Source organism: Lemur catta, chromosome 17, assembly GCF_020740605.2.
Source record: "Lemur catta isolate mLemCat1 chromosome 17, mLemCat1.pri, whole genome shotgun sequence".
Lineage (NCBI taxonomy): Eukaryota > Metazoa > Chordata > Mammalia > Primates > Lemuridae > Lemur > Lemur catta.
This window is the reverse complement of record NC_059144.1, coordinates 37,295,390-37,316,687: the sequence shown is the minus strand read 5'-3', so window position 1 is coordinate 37,316,687 and position 21,298 is coordinate 37,295,390. Positions and strand designations below refer to the sequence as shown.

Below are 21,298 nucleotides of genomic sequence, written 5' to 3'. Positions count from 1 at the left end.
TATTTTTGTTGGTGTTAAAATATTTTTAAAGAAAATGCTGACATTTAGGTGTCTTCTGTAATGTGTGCAGCTTTCTATGTAGTTTCCTTAGCTAGAACTGACTGTTACTAAGTCCTTGTAAGGCCAACCATTTAAACACCATTAGGGAACACAGAGGAAAATGATAGCGATGTTTTTGTATGAATAAAAATGTATATGTTAAAATGACAACCAGTGCACTTTATTGAGCCTCTCCTGGAAAACAAAACAAGTAGGAAATGAGAGGGAATTGACTTGTGATCGTGAAGTCCCAAGACCTGCAACTGGCAAACCAGAGACCCAGGACAGCCAATGGTGTAGTTTCAATCTTAGTGTGAAGGACTGAGAACCAGGAGAGATGATGGTGTAGATTCCATCCAAAAGCCAGCAGGCTCAAGACTCAAGAAGAGCTAATGTTTCAGTTCAAGTCCAAAGGCAGGAAAAGACCAGTGTTCCAGCTCAAGGCAGTGAGACAGGAGTAATGCCTCTTACTCCCCAGAGTCGGCCAATTCAGGCCCTCACCTGATTGGGTGAGGCCCACCCTCATGGGGGGGGCAATCTGCTGTACTCATTCTACCTATGCAGATGTTAATCTCATTCAAAAACACCCTCATACACACACGCAGAATAATGTCGAACAAATTTCCAGGCACCCCGTGGCCACTCAAGTTGACACATAAAATTAACTATCACAGAAGCCACTGCTAGTCACCCCAGATATAGCTGTGGTGGTAATTTTTCCATTTCTTGGGCTTCTGATATTCTGACATCAATCCCAATTACATTCCCACCTCATGTGCATCCCTAGCATTAAATTAGTAACATCTGTCATCTCCCCAGCTCCCGTGCTCATTTACAAGGTGTTTGAGGCTTGGCAAGTACATAACAGGGATTCTCCAGCTCTTTCCTATTTACGGAAACAGCATCAGATGAAAGTAACACAGACCAGCTCAAGATGGCAGACTTAGAGCTGTGTACGCTCTGTTTGTGGAGTTCAGGATAGAACATCTTTCATTTCCCTGGTTAATTTTAAAAGCAAAATGAAATGAAGCCTGAACATTGCAGTGTTAAGCAGCTAGAAGGTTGCTGCTACTCTCCTCATAGATACAGCCAGGCACGGCTATTTGTTTTCTTTTATTAAATGTCATATTGCCTCTGAATCAGAAGTAGATCTCACAAGTGGCGCAGACAGAAGGAGCATCCTGCACAAGCTCACCTCTCCGCTGCCTGTACCTGAAGGTGGCTCACCTGCCTGGGCTGGAGACAGCTGTTAGCTTCAAGTTGCTGTTGACCTCGCTGTTTACTCTGCTTAATTAAATACCCTTTTAATATTTTCTTATTCTGCTGCCCCTCACAGTTCACATTCCTGCTGCGGCACAACAGGGGCGAGGAAAGGTCTTTGAAACTGAAGCACTTAATTAGCTCCTGGGCCCCAGGAGAAGTGTCAGATAGAAATACAGCTAAAAGTAGAGGAAAGGAGCAGCCATACGTGAGACACGGTGACTGATGATGGAAAAGACATTGACCACTTTCTGATGATGCCTGAGTTGTTAAATCGTTTTGGAATCTGTGACCATTTTGAATCATGTCTATGATAGTATCATGTTTGTACCATTACTCTCCAGTGGTAATCCGTTGTTCATTCAGTTTTAGTTGCTCATTTCTGCCAGAACCTGTTATTTCTTCTTTTTCCCAGTACACACATCATCCTGTGTGTAAATAAATGGTGCGGACCAGGTTGCCATGTAGGACCTAATTGAGTTGTTTTAAATGCAGTCAGTATCTGGCTAGTATTCACTGGAAGATGAGACACACAATGATGTATATTAGTAGTTGTGAAAGAAGATAAAACATAATTATAAATATAGATTTAAGCATCTATAGATTATATATAAGTTCTTATCGCCTAAGGTTGTAGTAAAAGTTGCATTTTAAATTCCTAAAAATGCTTCTTTATCCTTTGGGAAATAATGAGTAAGCTTGCTGTGAATTAAAAGTCCTCATCAGAAATCAGATGCTAAAGACAAAGTGATAATACTGGGGAGGAAACAGAGCAACTGAAGCCAAGGGCGAAAGACCACACCCCCCGCGGCATCGTGGCTCACCAGCGGTTAGCAGGTACCAATGAGCCAAAGGCATCTCGATGTGGCTAAAGCTAGGATCCCCCTTAATCACCACCAGCCCAGACCCATCCATAAGACCCTGTGTGCTGTTGCCCCACCTGTGACATTGGCCCTGGCCCTGGAGGACAGTCGTGGTGTGTGGTGGCAGCAGCCCACCAGGTCTCTCAGCTTTCCTCCCTCGGCCTTCCCTGCAGCCCCCTCGGGCCCAGACCCGGTCAGTCCAGAAGGCTGGGGGAGGTGAGGCCCCCGAGGTAATTCTCAAACAAGGGGGGCATGACAGTCTTTGGATGAATGTGCCACTGTTCATCCTTCATAGGGACAATTCAGAAGCATATGTTGCATGGTTCTCAGAGGGTCGCCAGTCGCCCACAGCAGCGACCACCCCGACACTACCCCCTTGTGGCTTTTCTCCCTTGTTCCCAGAATCACCCCTAAATAAACTGCCTCAGGCTCTGCTTTCAGAGTATTTCAAACCGAGTCACTTGCTCAGGGCTGAATGCCCTTTTGGGTTGGGCGTATATCCTTTCTGATCATTTTTTTGCATGTGCATGCGTGTGTGTGTGTGTGTGTATGTGTGTGTATGAACCTATTGCTATTTATGCAGTCTTTGAAACTTTTTTAAAAGAATCAATGTCAATTATGGATATGCTCATGTGGTTTTATTAAGCTTTTCTGAAAAGCAGTCCCCTGCCCTCTGGTCATACCCTCCACTTCCTCTTCCCCAGCAGCAACTCTTTTCTTTCTGATATTTTCTTCCCAACTAAAATTGCATTCATGAATTGCTGCTTCTTGACTTTTTTTTTTTTTTAACTTTAGGTGCTATCTTCAAACATCCCACTGTGGGCGGGGGATGCCCCCCCACAAACACGTAGGGGCACTTGCCTCCCTGTGCAGTCGTCCCACGTGCTGCATCAGGGCTGGGGTGAGCTCAGCTTGCTCACCTGCTTAGTTTACGACGTACTCGTCACTAATTCAACATCAAATTCTTGGTCAGTTGTATACATCTCTTCTCAAACATTTGGACCACCAGATAGTTCACGAACACAGCCTCCTCGCAGAAATCTCTCCTGTCACACCACAACTCCCTTCTCCTCCTCCGTCTCCCTGCGCCGTCACCCTTTGCCCTCTCCTCAATTGTTTCCCCTGCCCCCCGCACCACCTGTCTGTCTGTCTTGATTTACTGTGTTGAGATGAACTGCATCTCCAGTAGCTTCCTGAGAAGGGATGTGTAAGAGGTAAATTTTCAGAAACATCACTCAAAATGCCTTCGTTTACCCACTCACTGGTTGGCTATAAAATGTTATTTGGAAACTATTTTCTTTCAGAATTTCAAAGGGTTTTCTCCTTGTCTTCTCACTCCAGTGCTGCTGCTATGCAGTCCAAAGCCGGGTTGATTCTCGATCCTCAGTATGTGACATATCCTTTCCCTGTCCCCTACCAGAAGCTTGTGGGGCCTTCTCTCTGTTCTCCATGTCCTGAACCTTGAGAATTCTACTCTGGTAAGCAGCCTGTCGGTTCTTCTGGAAGGCCCCTGGGCTCTATCAGTCTCTGTCATATCCTTCATTTCTGGGAAATTTTCAGAATCATTTCCTTTCTTAAGATTTTTTTCTGTTGTTTCTGGGATTCCATTTGTTCACTTTCGAATTCCCTGGTCTGGTTCTGTCATTTTCCAGTCTCTTCTGTTTTCTATCTCTGTCTTCCCCCAACCCCTGCCCCCATCGGTCAATCAGCTGGTTCTTTTCTGCAGATGACTTGAGAAGAACTGCACTATGTGGTCCACCTGATTCATTCTTGGCTTGTTTAACATTCTGCTTGTGACTTTCGCATCTTTTAGTGTTGTTATAAAACCTGAAGGCCTCATTTCTTGCTTCCTGAAATAGTCGATTTTGTTTATTTCTATTGATGTCAGTGCAGTTCTTTTTCATATATTTTCTTTGTTGCAATGGCCCAAAAAACATATTTAAAATTCTTCTCGCACATTCCTGTATTTTAAGAACCACTGTCTTTCTCTGTCCCATCTCCTCTAAGTTCTCTGCTCGTTATTTATATCAGCATTTGGGAATCATCTTTTCTCTTTTATGAAGCCCTTCCCAGTTTGCATTCAACTTGCTCATAGATGCTTCAGTTCCCCTAACTCCATTTATTCAGATTTGTTTTCCAAATAAATTCTGATTTTCTTAGGTAAAAGGCTCTTGCAATAGTCTTTCCCAGCGAACCTCATACTGTCGTTTGTTGCTCTGTGGACTGCATCTTTATTCTAGAATCCAGCTAGCTATTTTTTTTTCCCCCTGACAATCCTTTTTTCTTCTATGTGTGTCACTTAGGTTTCATAATGTTAATAAATCACAGCATATGGTACAACCCTTTGAGACAACATTTAGGGGGAAAAATGGATAAGAATATCCGTTTGCTCCAATTCCACACAACTTTTTACCTTTATTGTTTGCCTGTTTAAAGCTCCCATCCATTTTTAGATATACTTATTTCTGTTCCCAGCAATTCCCTCCAGTGCGTTTACATTTACATATGTAATTTTCATTTCAGGCAACCAAAAAAAAAAATATTTTCAAGAAAAAGAAAATTAAGACTTTGCCTAATCTTTCTAATTGAGATCACCTGCTTCATATTATTTATAAGTAAAATTAAGAAACACACATTGGAATCAAGAAATCGATTGCTAATCAAGGTTGGAAAAGGTAGAACATGAAGCCACCGCCTTTTTCTCAGTGGATTTTTTAGCCATCTGGAAACACAGTCCTGGTGGATCCTAGGGCTTGTATTTCAGAGCTCTCTGGATAAGTGCTGTGAGCAACAGGAGGGCTGCTTCTGCCCTCAGTATCTCCAGAGTTTGGGGATATTTATGGTTCTTGGTATGTGTTCACTTTTCCTTTTCGTCATCGTGTTTATCTTCTAATTCACAGAAATGCATATTATTAAATATTTGCATTTCTCTTACTTGAAAGAATCTGGGCATATTCAAGTAATAGGTCAGTCAATATACACTGGCATTTCTTTCTTTGAAAGACAGTTTCTTTGTTGCAGAAACTGTGGATGTCAACTTAGCCCCAATTGGCCCGTTATTTTGTTAGATTATACAGATGGCCTCATAGCCTTCTCCAAGATCCCCTAACTGATGAGATTTCCTTTGATCTGAAACATCTTTTTTCTATCCACATTTTGCAAATACTTTTTTTTTTTTAACTTTTATTGTACTACTTTCACAGCATTTCAGCTGAAAACAGTCACTGGTGCTAAAAGTTTTGACATCTGAAAGACTGATTCTTACACAGGTTTTGGGCTTATTTGGTATTTAACATGGCCAGACACGTGTGTCCAAGGAAGCACATGTTTAATCAGCTGCCTAATCAGCAACATTCTTCATTTCCCATCTGCAGCAACTTCTCAGATTTTAAGAGATGGCTGGCCAGGACAGTTTTAAGAGTTTCTGACGTTTAGCTTTGAAGCACAAATTAAGATTTGATAGACTTCCTTCTCTAGAGTTAATTTACTAAACTTCCCTTGCTCAGAAGAAAGGAGATAATGTAAACCTATGAAATTTTGCTAGAAGATAAGGTCCTAAGGAAAGGAAGCCCATGCTTCTCATTGTTTATCAAGATTTGTTAACATTGCCTAATAGCCATTCATTGCATCATTCGTTTCATGAATAGTGTCTTTTATCAGAAAAGTACTGTGCTGGATGTATATGCATTCAATGTATATGTTTGTTTTTTTTTTAACTTAGTTTCTTAATTTGGTATATAATATCTGTTTTGGAAAATGAATTTTTTATCTGCATCTCCCTGTATGAAATATACACCTACCCCATTCTTTTTTAGAGTCAGAGATATAGCATTACAGAAGTTTTGAGCTGGCTTTTCTTCCTCCCTTCATCGTCCCTGATACTGTCTTTCCCAGTGAAGGGGATCATTGGTGCATATAATCCAAATCCCCGGCTAATCTCCTTCGTGGGGTGGGGTCACAGGCCCACCACTGGGGGCCACAGTCCTCATCACACCTGGGGCCTGGCCATGGCTCCCCCCTGGGGGACATAGAGCCGCGTCTGGACACTAAGGAATAACTCCCAAGGCAGGAGGGTAATCTGCAAGGCAAATAGTCCCACCAGGATCCTCTGGAGCTCTTCATCCAAAGAACAAAAAACAGACGACAGGTCTTCCCTCCTAGAGTCTCAAAAGCTTACCCTCTTGCCCTGGATTCAGAGACTCAGTGTCATTCAGACGGCCCAGTCCAAAGCCAGCTGAATTTTAACCAAAGGGAATTTGCCATCAATATACGAAGTACCTTAGGTCAGATATTAAAGGGAAGGCTTGCTCTGTTCACCCACAGCCACAGCTGGTGGAGAGGAACACAATACAGCCGTTCGGTGTTCCTAAGGCGTTAGCACTGCGTTCAATTCTGGGGTGGCACTGAAAGGGAGACTTTGGGATGCCATTAAATAATCTGCAGCCACTTCTTGATCCTCGGGTTTTTAGGAACTGATTCTTTGTATTTGAGTTTAAGTACATTATACCCAAGAGGTATGACACAGCAAGATTCTCATTTGAAAGTCTGTGTCAGTCATATTGGCCATTTGGAGCAGTCATTATATCTAAAGATGTCAGAAATCTCTGAAGGTTTATACGGTGCAGGAAGGAACCTTGAGTTTAGAGACAAAGAAAATAATACATTTTTTTGTTTTTTTGTTTTCCAAATGACATTTTTCAGAATCTAAACATCTAAAATGTACCTTATAATAAGCTTTGAGAGGATAATTAATTTACCTGGTATGTGTTAGATTTCCAAGTTATTTTTGAATGTGAGTCCCCATTTTGAAGACATGTTAACTCTTCTTTGCTTTAAAGCAACTCTTGAAATAAAGGATCTGCCAATATCTGATATGAAGTGATTTGGGGAAAAAAGCCATTCCAAATTCTTGTTGTCTTTTATTTTCCTTTGAAGGGGAAAACGTTAAAGTTAAACACTTCCACATTTTAAGCCCATGTGTTTCCAAACATCTGAAAGAGGAGAAAATTAACATATTAACTCCCTATTAACATGTTAACTCTCTGTTAACTCCCTGAGGACAAAGCTATACAGATAATATCAACTACAGACAGTTCCTGACTTAATAATAGTTTGACTTACAATTTTTCAACTTTACAATGGTGGGAAAGCAATCCACGTTCAGCAGAAATCATACTTTGAGTACCTTACAGCTATTCTGTTTTTCACTTTCAGTTCAGCATTCTGTAAACACGAGATATTCAACACTTAGCAGTAGATGATTTTGCCGAACTGTAGACTAATAAAAGCATTCTGAGCACATTTAAGGCAAGCTAGGCTAAGCTATGATGTTTGGTAGGTTAGGTATATTAAATGCGTTTTTGACTTACAGTGTTTTCAATTTATGAGGGGTTTATTGGGCTGTAACTCCATCATAAGTCCAGGAGCATCTGTGCTTATTAAGTATGTACTGTGAATTGGACCCTGTCCCAAGCACTTTACAGACAGTAGTTCATTTAATCTTCTAATCTCGAAAAGAAAATGCTGTAAGCCATGAGAAGGAAACTGAGGTACAGAGGAATCAAGGGGCTTACTTCAAACCCAAGTGATACGATGTCCTTGTGCCCAGCATGTAGCTGTGTAGGACTGAGTGCCCAAGGAGCTCTCTCAGAGTGCTAAGGTACAGTGCAAACCGGCCACGGTGCATCTCCTGGGCTCTCTTCTAGGCTCCTCCCTAGTGCTGAAGAAGCTGAGTCACAGTACATCTATATTGAGCCTATTACCAGTCCCTTACCTAGAACCAAAGGTATCAGCAAGTCAGAGACCCTGGTGCTGGGCTCATCCCCCAGCATCCTCCCATTTTTTGCTTCAACCCAATGAAGTTGAATGGCACCTGTCAGATGATATGGAAGCTATTTGCCTCCTGCCTTGCAGCTGAGATGCGCCCGTACTTCCAGTTCACAGCAGCAGGATAAACTCAATTCGTCTCTTCCCCTCAATGGTTTTGCCATGTGCTCTGGAGAAATGCAGGTCTTGGTCTTCCTGACGTGGGTTGGCTGTTTGTGAGGTTTCACCAGAAGCCTGCCGGTCTGCCAGCCTGGGTCATCGTGATAGCTGAAGCTACTTAATACCCAGAGCAAGAACGCCAACCTGTAAAAATTGCATATCACATGGACTTTAAACATACATTTCTGATAAAATTTTTAAAGCTTGCTGGATTTTATTAGAATATGTGAACCAGACTGAGTATATTAAATTTATGAATCCAGTTGATGCAGCACCATAATAATTCAATATAATATGCTTATGTCATTAAACTCATAAAGAAGATTCTCTGAATAGCTATATGAATAGTTCTGATTCTGTAATCACAGACTAACATTTTCACCCTGATGAATTTTAACTGGGAGCTCTCAGACTTCTCTCTAACATCAAGAAATAAATGCCATATTTCAAATGATGACTACTTATTTCAAGTATTTACTTTGAAACCTAGGATAATAAAAGTTGCTGGAAGGAAGAAGTACCTGCTAAGACAGAATTATTCATTAGAAATGCTGAAAAGATTGGAAGAGGTTGGAAGAAGTAGAATAGGACTTTAATTTATATCTAGTCTTAAATTTTGGCTATTCATAAAAATAAAAACCTAAGAAACTTTTTTCATTCGGCTTTAACTAATTTCATTTATTCCCTCATCTCTTATGTTATTCCCAAACCCATGTATCCTATTTTGGTTATCTATCATTGTGTAATAAACTACCCTAAAACTTAGTGCCTTAAAAACAACCACCATCCTATTGCTTATGATTCTGTGGTCCTGAAATTTGGGCAGGGCTCAGCTAGGTGGTTCATCTGCTCCAGGTGGTACCAGGTCAGGACACTTACCAGACTACTTACATACATAGCTGTTCTCATCAAGCTCCACTAAGGACTGGGCTCAGCTGGGGCATTGGAACACCCATGATGGCTTCTTCACTCACAGCATTACTGCCAGTGCATCCCATTGGTTAAAGCAAGTCAGAAGCCCCACCTACATTTAAGGGGTGGGACCAGACAATGGTGTGAACCCCAGGAAGCATGGTTCAGTGCTATCAGACATACCATTTTCCCAGTTAACTTCCTCTTTATGACCACCTTCACCTCTGTTTGACCTTGTACTTGACATTAGGAGTTGTATTTTGTATTGGACAAAAATGGATTCTACTTGTAGACTAAGGTTATTTTTAAATGATTCTGGGAATTCTGAACATTAGGAATTTCAGTTTTGACATGATCCTGCCCAGAGAGATTGACAAGTATATCAGAAAGACAACTGGATATTTAAGAATATGTGAAGTTCTAGTCCAACCTCCCTCAGCTATAGTTCTTCTTTTATTAAAGGATCAAAGGATCTAGCTAAGATTACTCAGCAGTAACATTGCTGATTTTGTGAGGACAGGAGAAAGGACTGCGTGACTTTCCAAAGATTTTTTCAGGCTCTTGAGTCTGTAGTCAGACAGAAATGTCAAGTGTCTACAGCAATGCTGGAGAGAGTATAAATTGGTACAGTGTTTGTGGAGAACAATTTGGCAATATCCATAAAAATTAAGAAGGCACATACCCTTTGACTCAGCAATTCCATTTTAGGAATTTACCCTACAGGTAAAGCAACACACTTGCCAATACATAAGATTATTTATTATGGTGTTATTTATAATAATCTCCATTCTTCATTCTTTCATTCAACAAATAGATACTGAGCACCCACTGTGTGCCAGACACTGCTAAACACATGGTGTACATCCTTTAAATAAAATAATGAAAAATCATCTGCTTTGTATAGTTTACATTCTTGCAGGACTGCAAAGGATTGAAACAGCCTATGTGTCCATGAATAATGATCTAGGACAATCAGTTTCAGAATGAGAAACTATTTACTTCTGAAGAATGATCTTTAGTGTAAGTTGTTAAGTGAACAAAGTAAGGTAGGGAAGAGAGTGTCTCTTATGTGCCTGTTTGTGTGAACTGAAGTAGGAGGATGTCTGTATTTGCATTTGCTTATGTAGGCATAAAAATGTTCTGGAAATATATACAAAAAAACCTAGTAACAGTGAATTCAGATGCTAGAGGAGACTTGGCCTGCTGTAACTGGGAAGCGTTGACTGGGTGAATCATAGTGAACCCCGCTAGGCTGATTCACGGTGCATGGCCAGCAGTGACCAGGCCTCTCTCAGGTCTAGAAACATCCCAGGGTTTGTCCATTCAGGCCTGATCTGTCTTCAGAGCCGCTTGGTTGATGAATTTTGCAAGTGCTGCAAGTAAATGAAACCTCCTAAGTCTTGTTAAACTGACACTTGTCTTTAATCTGCCACTGTGGCCAGTGGCATTCTGAGGAGTGCCATTGAACTCTCTTCCCTGTTAATGTGCCACAGCGGAAAGGCAGATAAGGCCCCACTACATTTTTAAAGAACACTTCAATTTTAGTAATTTTAATAACTTTAAATTAAATTATAGATTTATGTTAAAATTTTTTAAAATAAAGAGGACTCCACAACAGTGACATGGCTGGGACAGTCATTAGAATGACACAGTTGGGGTGATATATTGCACATGAAATAAGCAGGAAGCTACAGTTATATTCATGAGCCCTATTAAAGCAGAAACTTTTTAATAACATAAAATGGTCACAATTTTATCTCCCTGCTAATTAAAATAGAGGGAAGGGAGCCAACAGATAAGGAGGCTGAGGTCTTCCAAATGCTTCTGAAGGCCCTCATTCTCATTCCTGCGTCTTCTACACACACATACACACATAGCGGTTGATTGAAATTCAAGGAAAATTCTGGAAGCCTACATGAGCATAGTATGAACACCCCCAAAGAAAAGCCATGTTACATTTCAGCCTTAAGAGCTGGAACCTTGAGAATTACATCAGGCCATTCTGGCTTTTATTGAATTTGAAGAGGCAGTCACTTTGTCAGCCCATTATGGCCTGTTGACCTTGGCCAAGTCACTGCCTTTTGGGATCTCACTTTCTTCATCTATAAACCAAGTACACCCATACCTGTCCTCCTCCTGCTCCTAAGGGTGTTTTGGGGGTTCACATGAGCTGATGAACTGGGCATTTCTTTGTACCAAGTGCCTACAGGCCTAAGTCCAAATTCAAAGCCCTCCATGTGCTGCCTCAAGTTCTGTTGTTCCCCACTCAAATTCCTGCACGTGCTGGCCTTACTGCCTTGTTCACATTGTTTCCTGAGCTTGGACACCACCCCTCCTTCCCTCCTTCCCTGGTCTAAAATCTTCCCTTCTTTTAAGATCCCAGACCTGAAGGGGAATTGGCTGTAAGATGGCGTGGGGCCGCACCACGTAGTGCCTTGCTGACTTCACACGTTTTTGCCAGGATGGACTATGGAGCCCATGGTCAGTACCTACGGCCAGACTAGCATTTCATCCAGAAGATCTAGAATTGAAAAGAAAAACCCAGATTTTGGCCATGTTGTTCCAGTAACTTCAAAGCATGTTTTCCTCCAGCCAGAGCTCAGACTGAAATTGTATTGTAGGTCACACATGAATCCTGGTAATATAATGACCTTCATCATCAACAATGTCTAAAATGGAATAGCATGTAGCCACATATTATATTTTCTTTTTCTTTTTTTTGCCTGATGCTGTGTACTGATTGAGGTACCAGACTAAAACTCTACAGTGGTGGACTAAATTCTTGCTAAATTACTCTATTGCTGTAGGGAATGTGTTTGGCCTTTCAGAACTCATTAACACAGCCAGTAGACCATATTAGCCTATATTTTGGTTCAAAAGATTAATAATGTTTATTTGTTATGTTTTGAAGTAGTGTTGGAATTTTAAAGATTGGCCTATGTGTAGATCAGGGTTGGGGCAGGAGCCTTCCAGCTTAATGTTTGGCTGGGGACAGACCAGTAGGACACGCTGACCCACCTGAAATGTTATTCTTGAAAGCCTGCTAGGCTTGACCTCTTCCTAAGAGGAGAGCGCCGTGGGCAGATGCCTTCATCTGACCGCAGACTAGCTCTGGAGGAGCTCTGTTGTGGTCCATAAGGAAGGTTTCTTCTGATTCCTGACGGATGTCTGCCCCCTGCCAACATCCTTGGGAATGTTGTTAGTTAACTTGATTGCAAATGTAGAAAATGACTGTGGCCATCGTAAGCAGATGGAGTTATCAACTCCCAGCGTTGGGGGTGGACAGGAACCAAAGCCCCCTTTTCCAGGTGAGGTCCCTGAATTTCTCACACTCTTGAAAATGTTCCATAATAGCAGCTGCATAATCTGGAAGGTGCATTTCCCCAAAGGACCCCTGGGTCCCCCAGACTCCTGGTGGTAGCTCGATTATCTCTTTGGCTGTGAGGAATCCATCCTAGAATATCAATGGGAAAAATTCATCAGCCTTCTGCCTTAAGTCAGCCGGATAACCAGTGCCCAGAGGCGGGAGGGCTGTTTTCAGAAGGGGATCTGGGTGCTATTTGGGAACGGAAGTGGCTGCAGAGCAGTCAGAAAATGGCCAGTGCCCCCTAGAGCACTCACTTGATATCAGAGCATTCACAGAGCTGCGTCAGCCTCCATGTCCAAGAGTGTGAGCCTCCCAGGGAAAGAAGTCTGTCTTCACATTTGCATAGAACATTAACGCTGGGGAACCCAGTGCCCACTGATCACCATGAGAGCACCGTCAGGCCTGGGATGGGCAGCGTGTCTGGCCCAAGCAGCTGAGATGCCTGGTGTGGACGGCCTTGCCCAGGGAGAGATGGTGTTGCTGGCACGGGGGCCTGGCTGAGAAGCACGGGGTGGCAGGCTCTGTGGATGGCAGCCGGGAGCCCGAGTACAGGGAGTCTCTGATGATTGGCATGTTCCTCATCCCTCTGCTCATTTCTTTTGACTCCCACTTTAAAAGCTCATAGCCCCCTACAGGATTTTGTCTTTGTTTTAGGGGGATTTTCAGAATCTTACTTCCTTTGGAACAGACCCATGGGGGTCCTTCTCTCCCAGTTACCTCCACTCCTGCTCACTGCCCCTGAGTGGGGTGACTTTCCAGAACTACAGCGTGTGCCCGAACCTGCAGAAGAACGGCACTTTATATCGTCAAGGTTCTCTGTGGCAGCGCTGAAATATACCTTAAAGATTAGCCATCTAAATTTGATTTTCTGAAAGTATTGATAAGAAAACACATCTTTTATGCTTCAGGGTTGGTCCAAGTCACAGAAAGTAAATAACCCAGATAAATGTCTGATACATTTCTTACTCTTCTTAAATCCTTTTTGCCAACTTGGTAAACAAATAAATCGTGAGCATTTGTCCCCAACATTGTCGGGCTCCTGCCTCTTCTGTTCTCCCCGCCATTCCACCCCTTCCTCTCTGGGCCGACCCCAGACAGTCCCCTCTGTCTCTCCGTGGCCCCTTCTGCCTTGGCCTCTCCCTTTCCCGTGATCACTCACTCTCCAGCAGACCCTCTCCTGGCCACCCTTGCTGTTCTGTGGCATCTCATTTCCTGGTTTGCAATCTTGTTGAAAGAGCATCTGGTTTAATCTGACTTTCCTCCTCCCGGCTTCCGAGGCAGGTGCCGTAGCATCGCACAACCCTAGAGGGCGCAGTTGCAGTTCTCCGTGGCCTTGATGCAGGGCATTGGACAGAGCAGGGACTCAGGTGTGACACCAGGGTGAGCAAGAGCTGCAGGCCTTCCTTGGTCCCCGACGTACCACAGAGATTTAAATACGCCCGCTTTTATTTCTTTTCATAATGGGGAAAATGTCATGTGAAAGGCAGAAACAGAAATTGGATATTGGATTTCACGAATCCTTTTCCTACTTTGCCCTTCTGACCCTGATAAGTCACTTAAACTCCTAATGTCCTTCAGTTTTTGGAGTACTCGGTTATAAAGTGCGCTGCCCTGGCGATGCGGCTCGGCTTCTGGACTTAATTTTCACATCCCACTAGGGCTAGGATGTCTCCGGATCATCAAAAAGGGATAGAAAAAGGAATAGCCGTGGCAGGAGGACTTTAAGTTCCTCCCTTCGGCCACTGATGTTGTGGAAAAGACTGTGAGCACAGTCAACAAAAATTACTGAAATGAATATGTGCATTGTTAAGTATTTTTTATATAAGGATAATACATATATACAAAAACATAGAAATATAAATGTATATAATAGCAGAATTCTGGTACATTGACTGATCTTAGATTGAGCCTAAACCCTCAGGGGAGAGTTCTCGACTGGAAGGATAGTGATAGACTTGACTCAGCAGGCAACAGTAATATTGGGAAGTAGATTTCCTTATTCAGGAAAAGCTCAGAAAAAAGGACCAAAGCAGTGACCATTGCGTATCGCTCTGTTTAAAGCCAACCCATGGGGTTGTTCACACGTGGAGTACAGAGTGGTGGTACCGAACCAGCCACAACCACACACACGGTGTGGATAAATCTCACAAGTGTGGTGTTAGGCAGCCAGAGCCAGACACAAGAGAGTATATCCTGAGTGATCCCATTAACATGAAATTCAGAAACTGTCAAAACTGTGGTGCTGGAAGTCGGAAGGGTGGTCACCCTTGAGGAAAGGATTGTACCTGGAGGAAGGAGCCCTGGGAGGGCTGCCTGGGGGCTGGAGTGTTGTGTCACTGACATGTAGGTGCCAACGGCATAGGTGTGAAGATTCAGCAAGTTATACATGTCTGGTTGTGCTGTTTTCTGTGCGTATTCCTCAGTTTAAAAAAATTAACTTACCAAAATGCTGTGTGTAACCTCAAGAACCTTCTGGAATTATATTTCTGTCTTCTCTGTCCCCAGCCCTAGCCCCTGTCCCTTGGTTTTCTCATCCACCACAGTTTGCTCAGCCCACTCTAAGCACGTGGCTCTGGACACAGCTGGCACAGGTCATGCCCCTTCGTACAGACCTTAGAGCACCTTAAGGTTACCTGAGAGGAAAGATCACTTTCTAATAAGATAATTTCTTTGCACCAGGGAAGCCAAAGCTGCCTAATTCTCCTTAAGCAGAGATTTATTTTGCAAAGAGAAAACTCTTCTATAATGTGTAGCATTAGTCAAATCAGATCTTTCTATCGGGAATTTTCATCAAACCATACTAATGAGTTTATTTAAAGAAAAAGGCATTACTTGCAGTTGATTTATTATTCTCTTTTTATGGTGGTGCTCTGGCAGGGAAGGTATCTTGAATACTTCCTCTTTTTCTTTTATTTGTATTTTTAACTTTTACTTCTCTCTTCATTATCCCCTTTAGGCTTTATTGGCCCTTTAAAGGGACCCTACTTTGTGAACTAATTATGACAAATGTTGATACAACATCTGTTCCCAGATTTAAATTACCTCCTATGCTGTCGGAGTTCATCTCGAAGTCAAGTGTGTTGTGAACATTAGTCTGTGGCCTGGGGGGGACCCGAATGGGGAGCCGCACAGGAGCTGCCAGTATGATGCCCACACGGGGGTCCCGCTCCAGCCGTGCATTACACTGTGGGGGAGCTGCAGCCCCGTGCACGAGTGGGCAAGCTCCTCGTCTTTCCTGTTCTACATCATTTCACTCTTGATCTTCTAAAAGCAATCAGTTGTGGAGGCCGGGTGCGGTGGCTCACACCTGTAATCCTAGCACTCTGGGAGGCCGAGGCAGGTGGATCGTTGGAGCTCAGGAGTTGGAGACCAGCCTGAGCAAGAGCGAGACCCCGTCTCTACTAAAAATCAAAAGAAATTATATGGACAACTAAAAGTATATATAGAAAAAATTAGCCGGGCATAGTGACGCATGCCTATAGTCCCAGCTACTCGGGAGGCTGAGGCAGGAGGATTGCTTGAGCCCAGGAGTTTGAGGTTGCTGTGAGCTAGGCTGACGCCACGGCACTCTAGCCCGGGCAACAGAGTGAGACTCTGTCAATCAATCAATCAATCAATCAATCAATCAATCAATAAATAAATAAATAAATAAATAAATAAATAAATAAATAAAAAAAAAAAAAATAAAAATAAAAAATTAAAAGCAATCAGCTGTGCACATTACATTTCACCGTTAGTGCTGGCTGGCCAAGTGTAGTCCACGACATTTATTGGTAACCATGTCTGGTGGAATTCAAGTCCCTCTGAATTCGATATTCTCAGAGACCCTTCCTCCAGAGAAGCTCAATTCACGTTGACTTTTGCCTCTCTTATGTTTTGAGATTAAGATCTTCATTTTTCAGTAGTTGGATTTTGGTACTTTCTTACCTCGACCTGATTTAAATTTCAGGATCCTTTCTTGAGAGGTTACTGTTAGACCAGTAAGGTAGGAATATTGAACACGAAAACTGTCTGAGTTAAAAACACTTGCTCTCAAGTTCTTCCCTCTTGACTACTAGCCTTGCCGTCCTCTTCCAGCAGCAGCTTACTCACCAGGAAACGGGATTAGAAGAAGAAGCTGTAATTCTAGGCAGAGCATGATGATAATGTAAATTAAGTGACTTAGGACACTTTGGAGGCATGTTTGTTATCTTGATTTGGTGTCGGTTTCACGTGTGCCAGTACTCATCAAATTACACATTCAACGAATGTGCAGTTTAGTGTGCGAGTAAAGTATAAAAAATTAGATGTTAGAAGATTCTTAGAAACTGAGTTATTATACAAATGTTATTAGTAATCTTTATTTTTTCAAAGAAAAGTAGCTAACAAATTTTCCTTGAGCAGAGTGTCTTCTCTCAGAAGTAAATTTCAGGGCAGCAATTCAGAGAGGCAGCTAAATGCTACTTCCTCTAGGGCAAGGTTTCTCAATTGTGGCATTGTTGACATTTGGGGCCAGATCACTCTTTGTCAGAGGGACTACCCTGTGCGTTGTAGGATGTTAGCAACATCCCTGGCCTCCTGCTAGATGTACCCCCGCAACCCCTCCCTGTTACAGTCAAAAATGTCTCCAAACATTGCTGAATAATCCCTTGCAGGCCAGAATCGCCACTTGTTGGGAACCACTGTTCTAGGCTTAGATCATGTTTCTTAGATGCATTTTTATCATTACTCAAAGTCCAGAATTATTATATTTAACTTAGAAGATTGTGCCAGGATTGTTTATATCTTTTAAACGCACTGAGTCAGTAATAAAGGTTTAAGTCTAGCCCCTTCCCTCTGCCCCATTTTGTGTTATAGATTTGCCTGACCTAAAATATACGAACTATTCTTACGCGTCCTCTTTCCTTTAATGCATCCCTCCAGCACCCACGTCTGATTTTATCCCCAGCATCTCAGAGCCTGGTCTCAGACATGTTTTGCCTCCTTGGTGCCAGAAAAGGCAGATGATGTTGCAGCGACACGTGTAGGGTTAGGGGAGAGAGGGGTACAGAGCAGTTAATCTTAGTAAGGATTCCTTTTTGTTGGTGATGGTCGGATTTGCAGAGATCTGTAAATATCAGTGTCTGGAACTGACCTTCTTTTCCCTAACATTTCTTTTCCTTTATTTTATAAGAAGGATTCAAAGCAGATACTGACTATGCAATTTAAAAATGACAATAAGCAGCATGTTTAACATTGTACAGATGGCCAGCCTTTTTTCTTTTTTTCTTTTAAACGTCTTTTTATTTAATGAGTAGCTTGAGGGAGAAATGACTTTTTAAAAATAGAATATTAATGAGTGACACTGTTGCTAATAAGCAGATCCGCCATGCCAGGCACCCTTGGCGTTTCTCTGGGCAGTGTCTACAGGTGGACCTTAGGCAGCGTTGCCCTGAGTCAGAGCCCTGAGCCAAAGAAGTTTCCATTGTGTGTAGGTGTGTTGTGGCTCCGGGTTCTCGGTTGGTCTGACCATAGCTAAGTCGGTCGAGGACATTCCTCGTGTGCTGATTCTAATGACAAAGACAACACTTTGCAGGTGGATGGGAAGCTGTTCCTGGACGTTTCTTCTCCTCTCCTCGATTCCACAATGTCCTGACCACGCTCTTACCTCTTGTCTCTTCTTCAGAAATACCTCAGGGACTTTTTCAGCGTGATGCTCCAATCTGCAACGTCCCCCCTCCACATCGACAAAGTGGGGCTGACTCTCTCGAAACACACCATTTGTGAGTTCTCACCATTCTTCAAGAAAGGAGTCTTTGACTACAGCAGCCACGGGACGGGGTAGAGCCGGGGGTGACGGAGGAACCCACAAAGCAGTGCCTTCTCCCCGAAGCGGGCTCCGCGGCAGGACAGCGTCCCGTGCAAGGATCCGGGCCGCCTCACCGTTTCCTACCTAGTGCCTGAGCCTGGGAATGGGATGCTTGGCCTGCCCGCGGTGACCCTGACAGGCAGCTGTTACTGTGCCCTTGCGGGTGAATGTGGCCTTTTCCCATAGCGCTTCCTCCTCACTGCGCGGCGCAGTTCGTCCCCTGTGGCAACAGGGATGTGGCTTGATTATCTCGGGCTCCCTGAGCCAAGCCAACCTGGGACCTCCCAAAGTGGGTGGCTTGCCAGACCACCCTAAGATGACTTTCATCTGGTTTCCTCTCTCACCAAAATATACTCTGATTTTTTATATTCCCTCCATGTGGCTGGCTATATCCCAAGAAAAGCTTTTTAAATTATTTCATTGTATTTTTTTCTTCTTTCCCTCATTTGAATCAGAACTTTTATATAATAGCTAAATGCTGATGTTTACACAGAATTTCACATTCTGCAAAAGGGATTTTTGGTCCAATCATGACTAAAGTCTTCCCCGTTTGACAAATTGGATGTAGATGGCATCACTTAAAACTTTCTGTAAATCCCTACAAATAGGATATTTGTTTCACCTTGGATATCCAAGGACATTTTCCCAAACATAAATGCTACTGTGCATTCCCGAGCTTTTGCTGCTAAGCACAAAATGAGTGCAGAGCTAAATGCATATTTTTAAATATTATTCTGTTCACATTTTTGTTACAGAATCTACTGGATCTTTAGCAGAAAAAGTAGAATTTACCACGGTTTATTAATGATCTCTTAAATTACTCAGGACTTAATGTAGCATTTGCACATCTATATACAGTAAAACTGCTTTGTTTTACTAAAGAGAAAAATGTGAGTAGAGAAAATATATATGTGGTATATATTGAAATGTATATAATTCTACATATAGATTTATATATGTACACACTCCTGTATAATAGTTGTATCAAAAGATATAATCCTTCACACCAAATTTATTAAAAGTATTTGCTTTTTCAAAATTTAAATTGAGCTGCTATCAATATTAAATGAAGTTATGAAATCTACCCTGTAGCTCAGTTTAAGTTTGTGACATAATCATTTCTACTGGTCTATTTAAAAATTGATGTCATGTGCTTAGAAAGATACATAATGTATAACTTAGCATTTGTACAACAGAAGATGCAGTTATAGTAATGACTGAAGTCAGAAATGAATGGTTAACAGAACATGTTTACATTAAGTCTTCTAGAATGTGCCAGCACAACAGAGCTCTCCAACCTGAAAGATATGTTTAAAGATGCAATTATCCCTTTAAGGAGGAAAACTATTATTGCACTAATTAAATATCATAGTTTAGCAGGGAAAAAGAATGAGGACTTTTTTTTTAATTGTTGCAGAAAGAACTGTTTTTGTCTGCAGTTGTGATTACAGGCATAGGTTTAGGAGCAATTACTACCAGAGAATTTCAAGCCAGAGATTAAAGGATAAAAGCTGGGGAGATAATAATTAACCATAGGTCATTTATTTAAAAGGAGTCTCTAAGCACTAAAGAGCGTCCCTCATTTGCTGAGTAAACTAAATGGTTTTCTTCGACTGACCGGGTAATCTACCTCTTGCCCTTTTGGACCTGTATTGGAGACTGGGCTTATGGCAAGTGTTTTGTTAAAATCACACAGGATGCTTAGCAAGAATAAATAGACATGTGCTTGTAAGAAGTGCAAGAATCAGGAGATCATTTGATTCTAATTCTCACTTTAAGTAATTACAGTTTGGTTTGGAGTTTGCATACTAGCAAGCTCTGATTAAAGGCGGCAATAACATAAGTGAGTTATTTCACCTCTCTGGGCCTCAGTCTCCCCATGTGACAACAAAGCTGTTGGCTGGATGCTCCTCCCTAGGTTCCCTTCTGGCCGCTGGTTACAGCAGAGGAATAAACGATTCCACTTGGACCAGCTACGGTCGTTAGTGTGTGGATGTGAAATACACACTTCCAATCTTATTTAAAGGCAGCTGAGTCTGAATAAAACATGAGGGAAAGTTGAAAAGCAAATGAAAAGTCACATCTAAACAAATAATGGAGTTCCTTTCTGGAATGAACATGAGACAGATGACAGAGTTAGGATGACAAAATTGAAACTTCTTCGATTTGGACTAATTTAAAGGAGTAAAAGAAAATTAGCAAATGCGTATTTTATTGCTTTCAAGTACATCAAATAAAAAAGTAATGCCAAGCTGAACACTTTCGGCAATTAAGATTGAAGTGCCGTAAACTGATAAATACTTTTGTAGTCAGTTGGACAAATCAAAGGAACTTAAACAGAATTTTTATAAGTAGTTTTAGCATTCCCTCCTAGATCTTATACCATAAATACGTGCACCAAACTTGTTTATCATCACGAATACAGTAACCGTCAGCCCGGTTCCCACTCAGACCTTGCTGTTTCTGAATTTGAAAGATTCAAACTTAGACCTGTGATTAACGTAGGCATGTGAATAAGGAATAGCCAAGGCATGCTGGCTCTCCAGTGACTGACATCTAGAAGATTCTGTGGCCCAAAATAGGGGATGCTTTTAAGATGCATGAACAAGATACCTCCCCTCCAGAGCCACTTCTATTTACATTTTTATGCAGAAAGAGCTATTTCTGTTCAATTTGGTCCCTGATCCTAGCCACTCAGGGCTCTAGACAGCAGATGTGTCCAAGTCTGGGCAAAAGCAAACGGAAACTTTCACAGCTTAGAACACCCTTGAACTCGGGGGCGGAGGCCCCACCTCGGAGCTGGGGTACCTCGGTGTTCTGGCTTCAGCTTTTAAAGACAAGGATTTTTCTTCTCTTGGACACATCTCAGCACACAATCTCAGGACCCCTGCTTCCTCCAACATGCCCTCAGAGATGGAGAGCAGCGTTCTGTTGTGACGTGACTCCTCACTGCTCATATTCTGAGCTTGCCATGAGGCAAGTCTCATCCCCTCAGAGAGAATGTGGGCAGCAGTTCCAGCCTGACATGAGCAACGACAGCTATGT

General features: G+C 42.3%; 1 protein-coding gene across 5 annotated transcripts in view; it reads left to right on the top strand.

The window, feature by feature from the left end:
- KIF16B (kinesin family member 16B) overlaps nucleotides 1-19,337 on the top strand; it is a 238,543-nt gene extending 219,206 nt beyond the window's left edge. For all 5 annotated transcript variants that reach the window (XM_045528143.1, XM_045528140.1, XM_045528142.1 and 2 more), the window contains one exon: nucleotides 18,071-19,337. In XM_045528143.1, coding sequence (XP_045384099.1) covers nucleotides 18,071-18,229 — 159 coding nt within the window. In that variant the 3' untranslated portion in view covers nucleotides 18,230-19,337. The remainder of the gene's footprint in view (nucleotides 1-18,070) is intronic.
- Nucleotides 19,338-21,298: the final 1,961 nt, after the last annotated feature.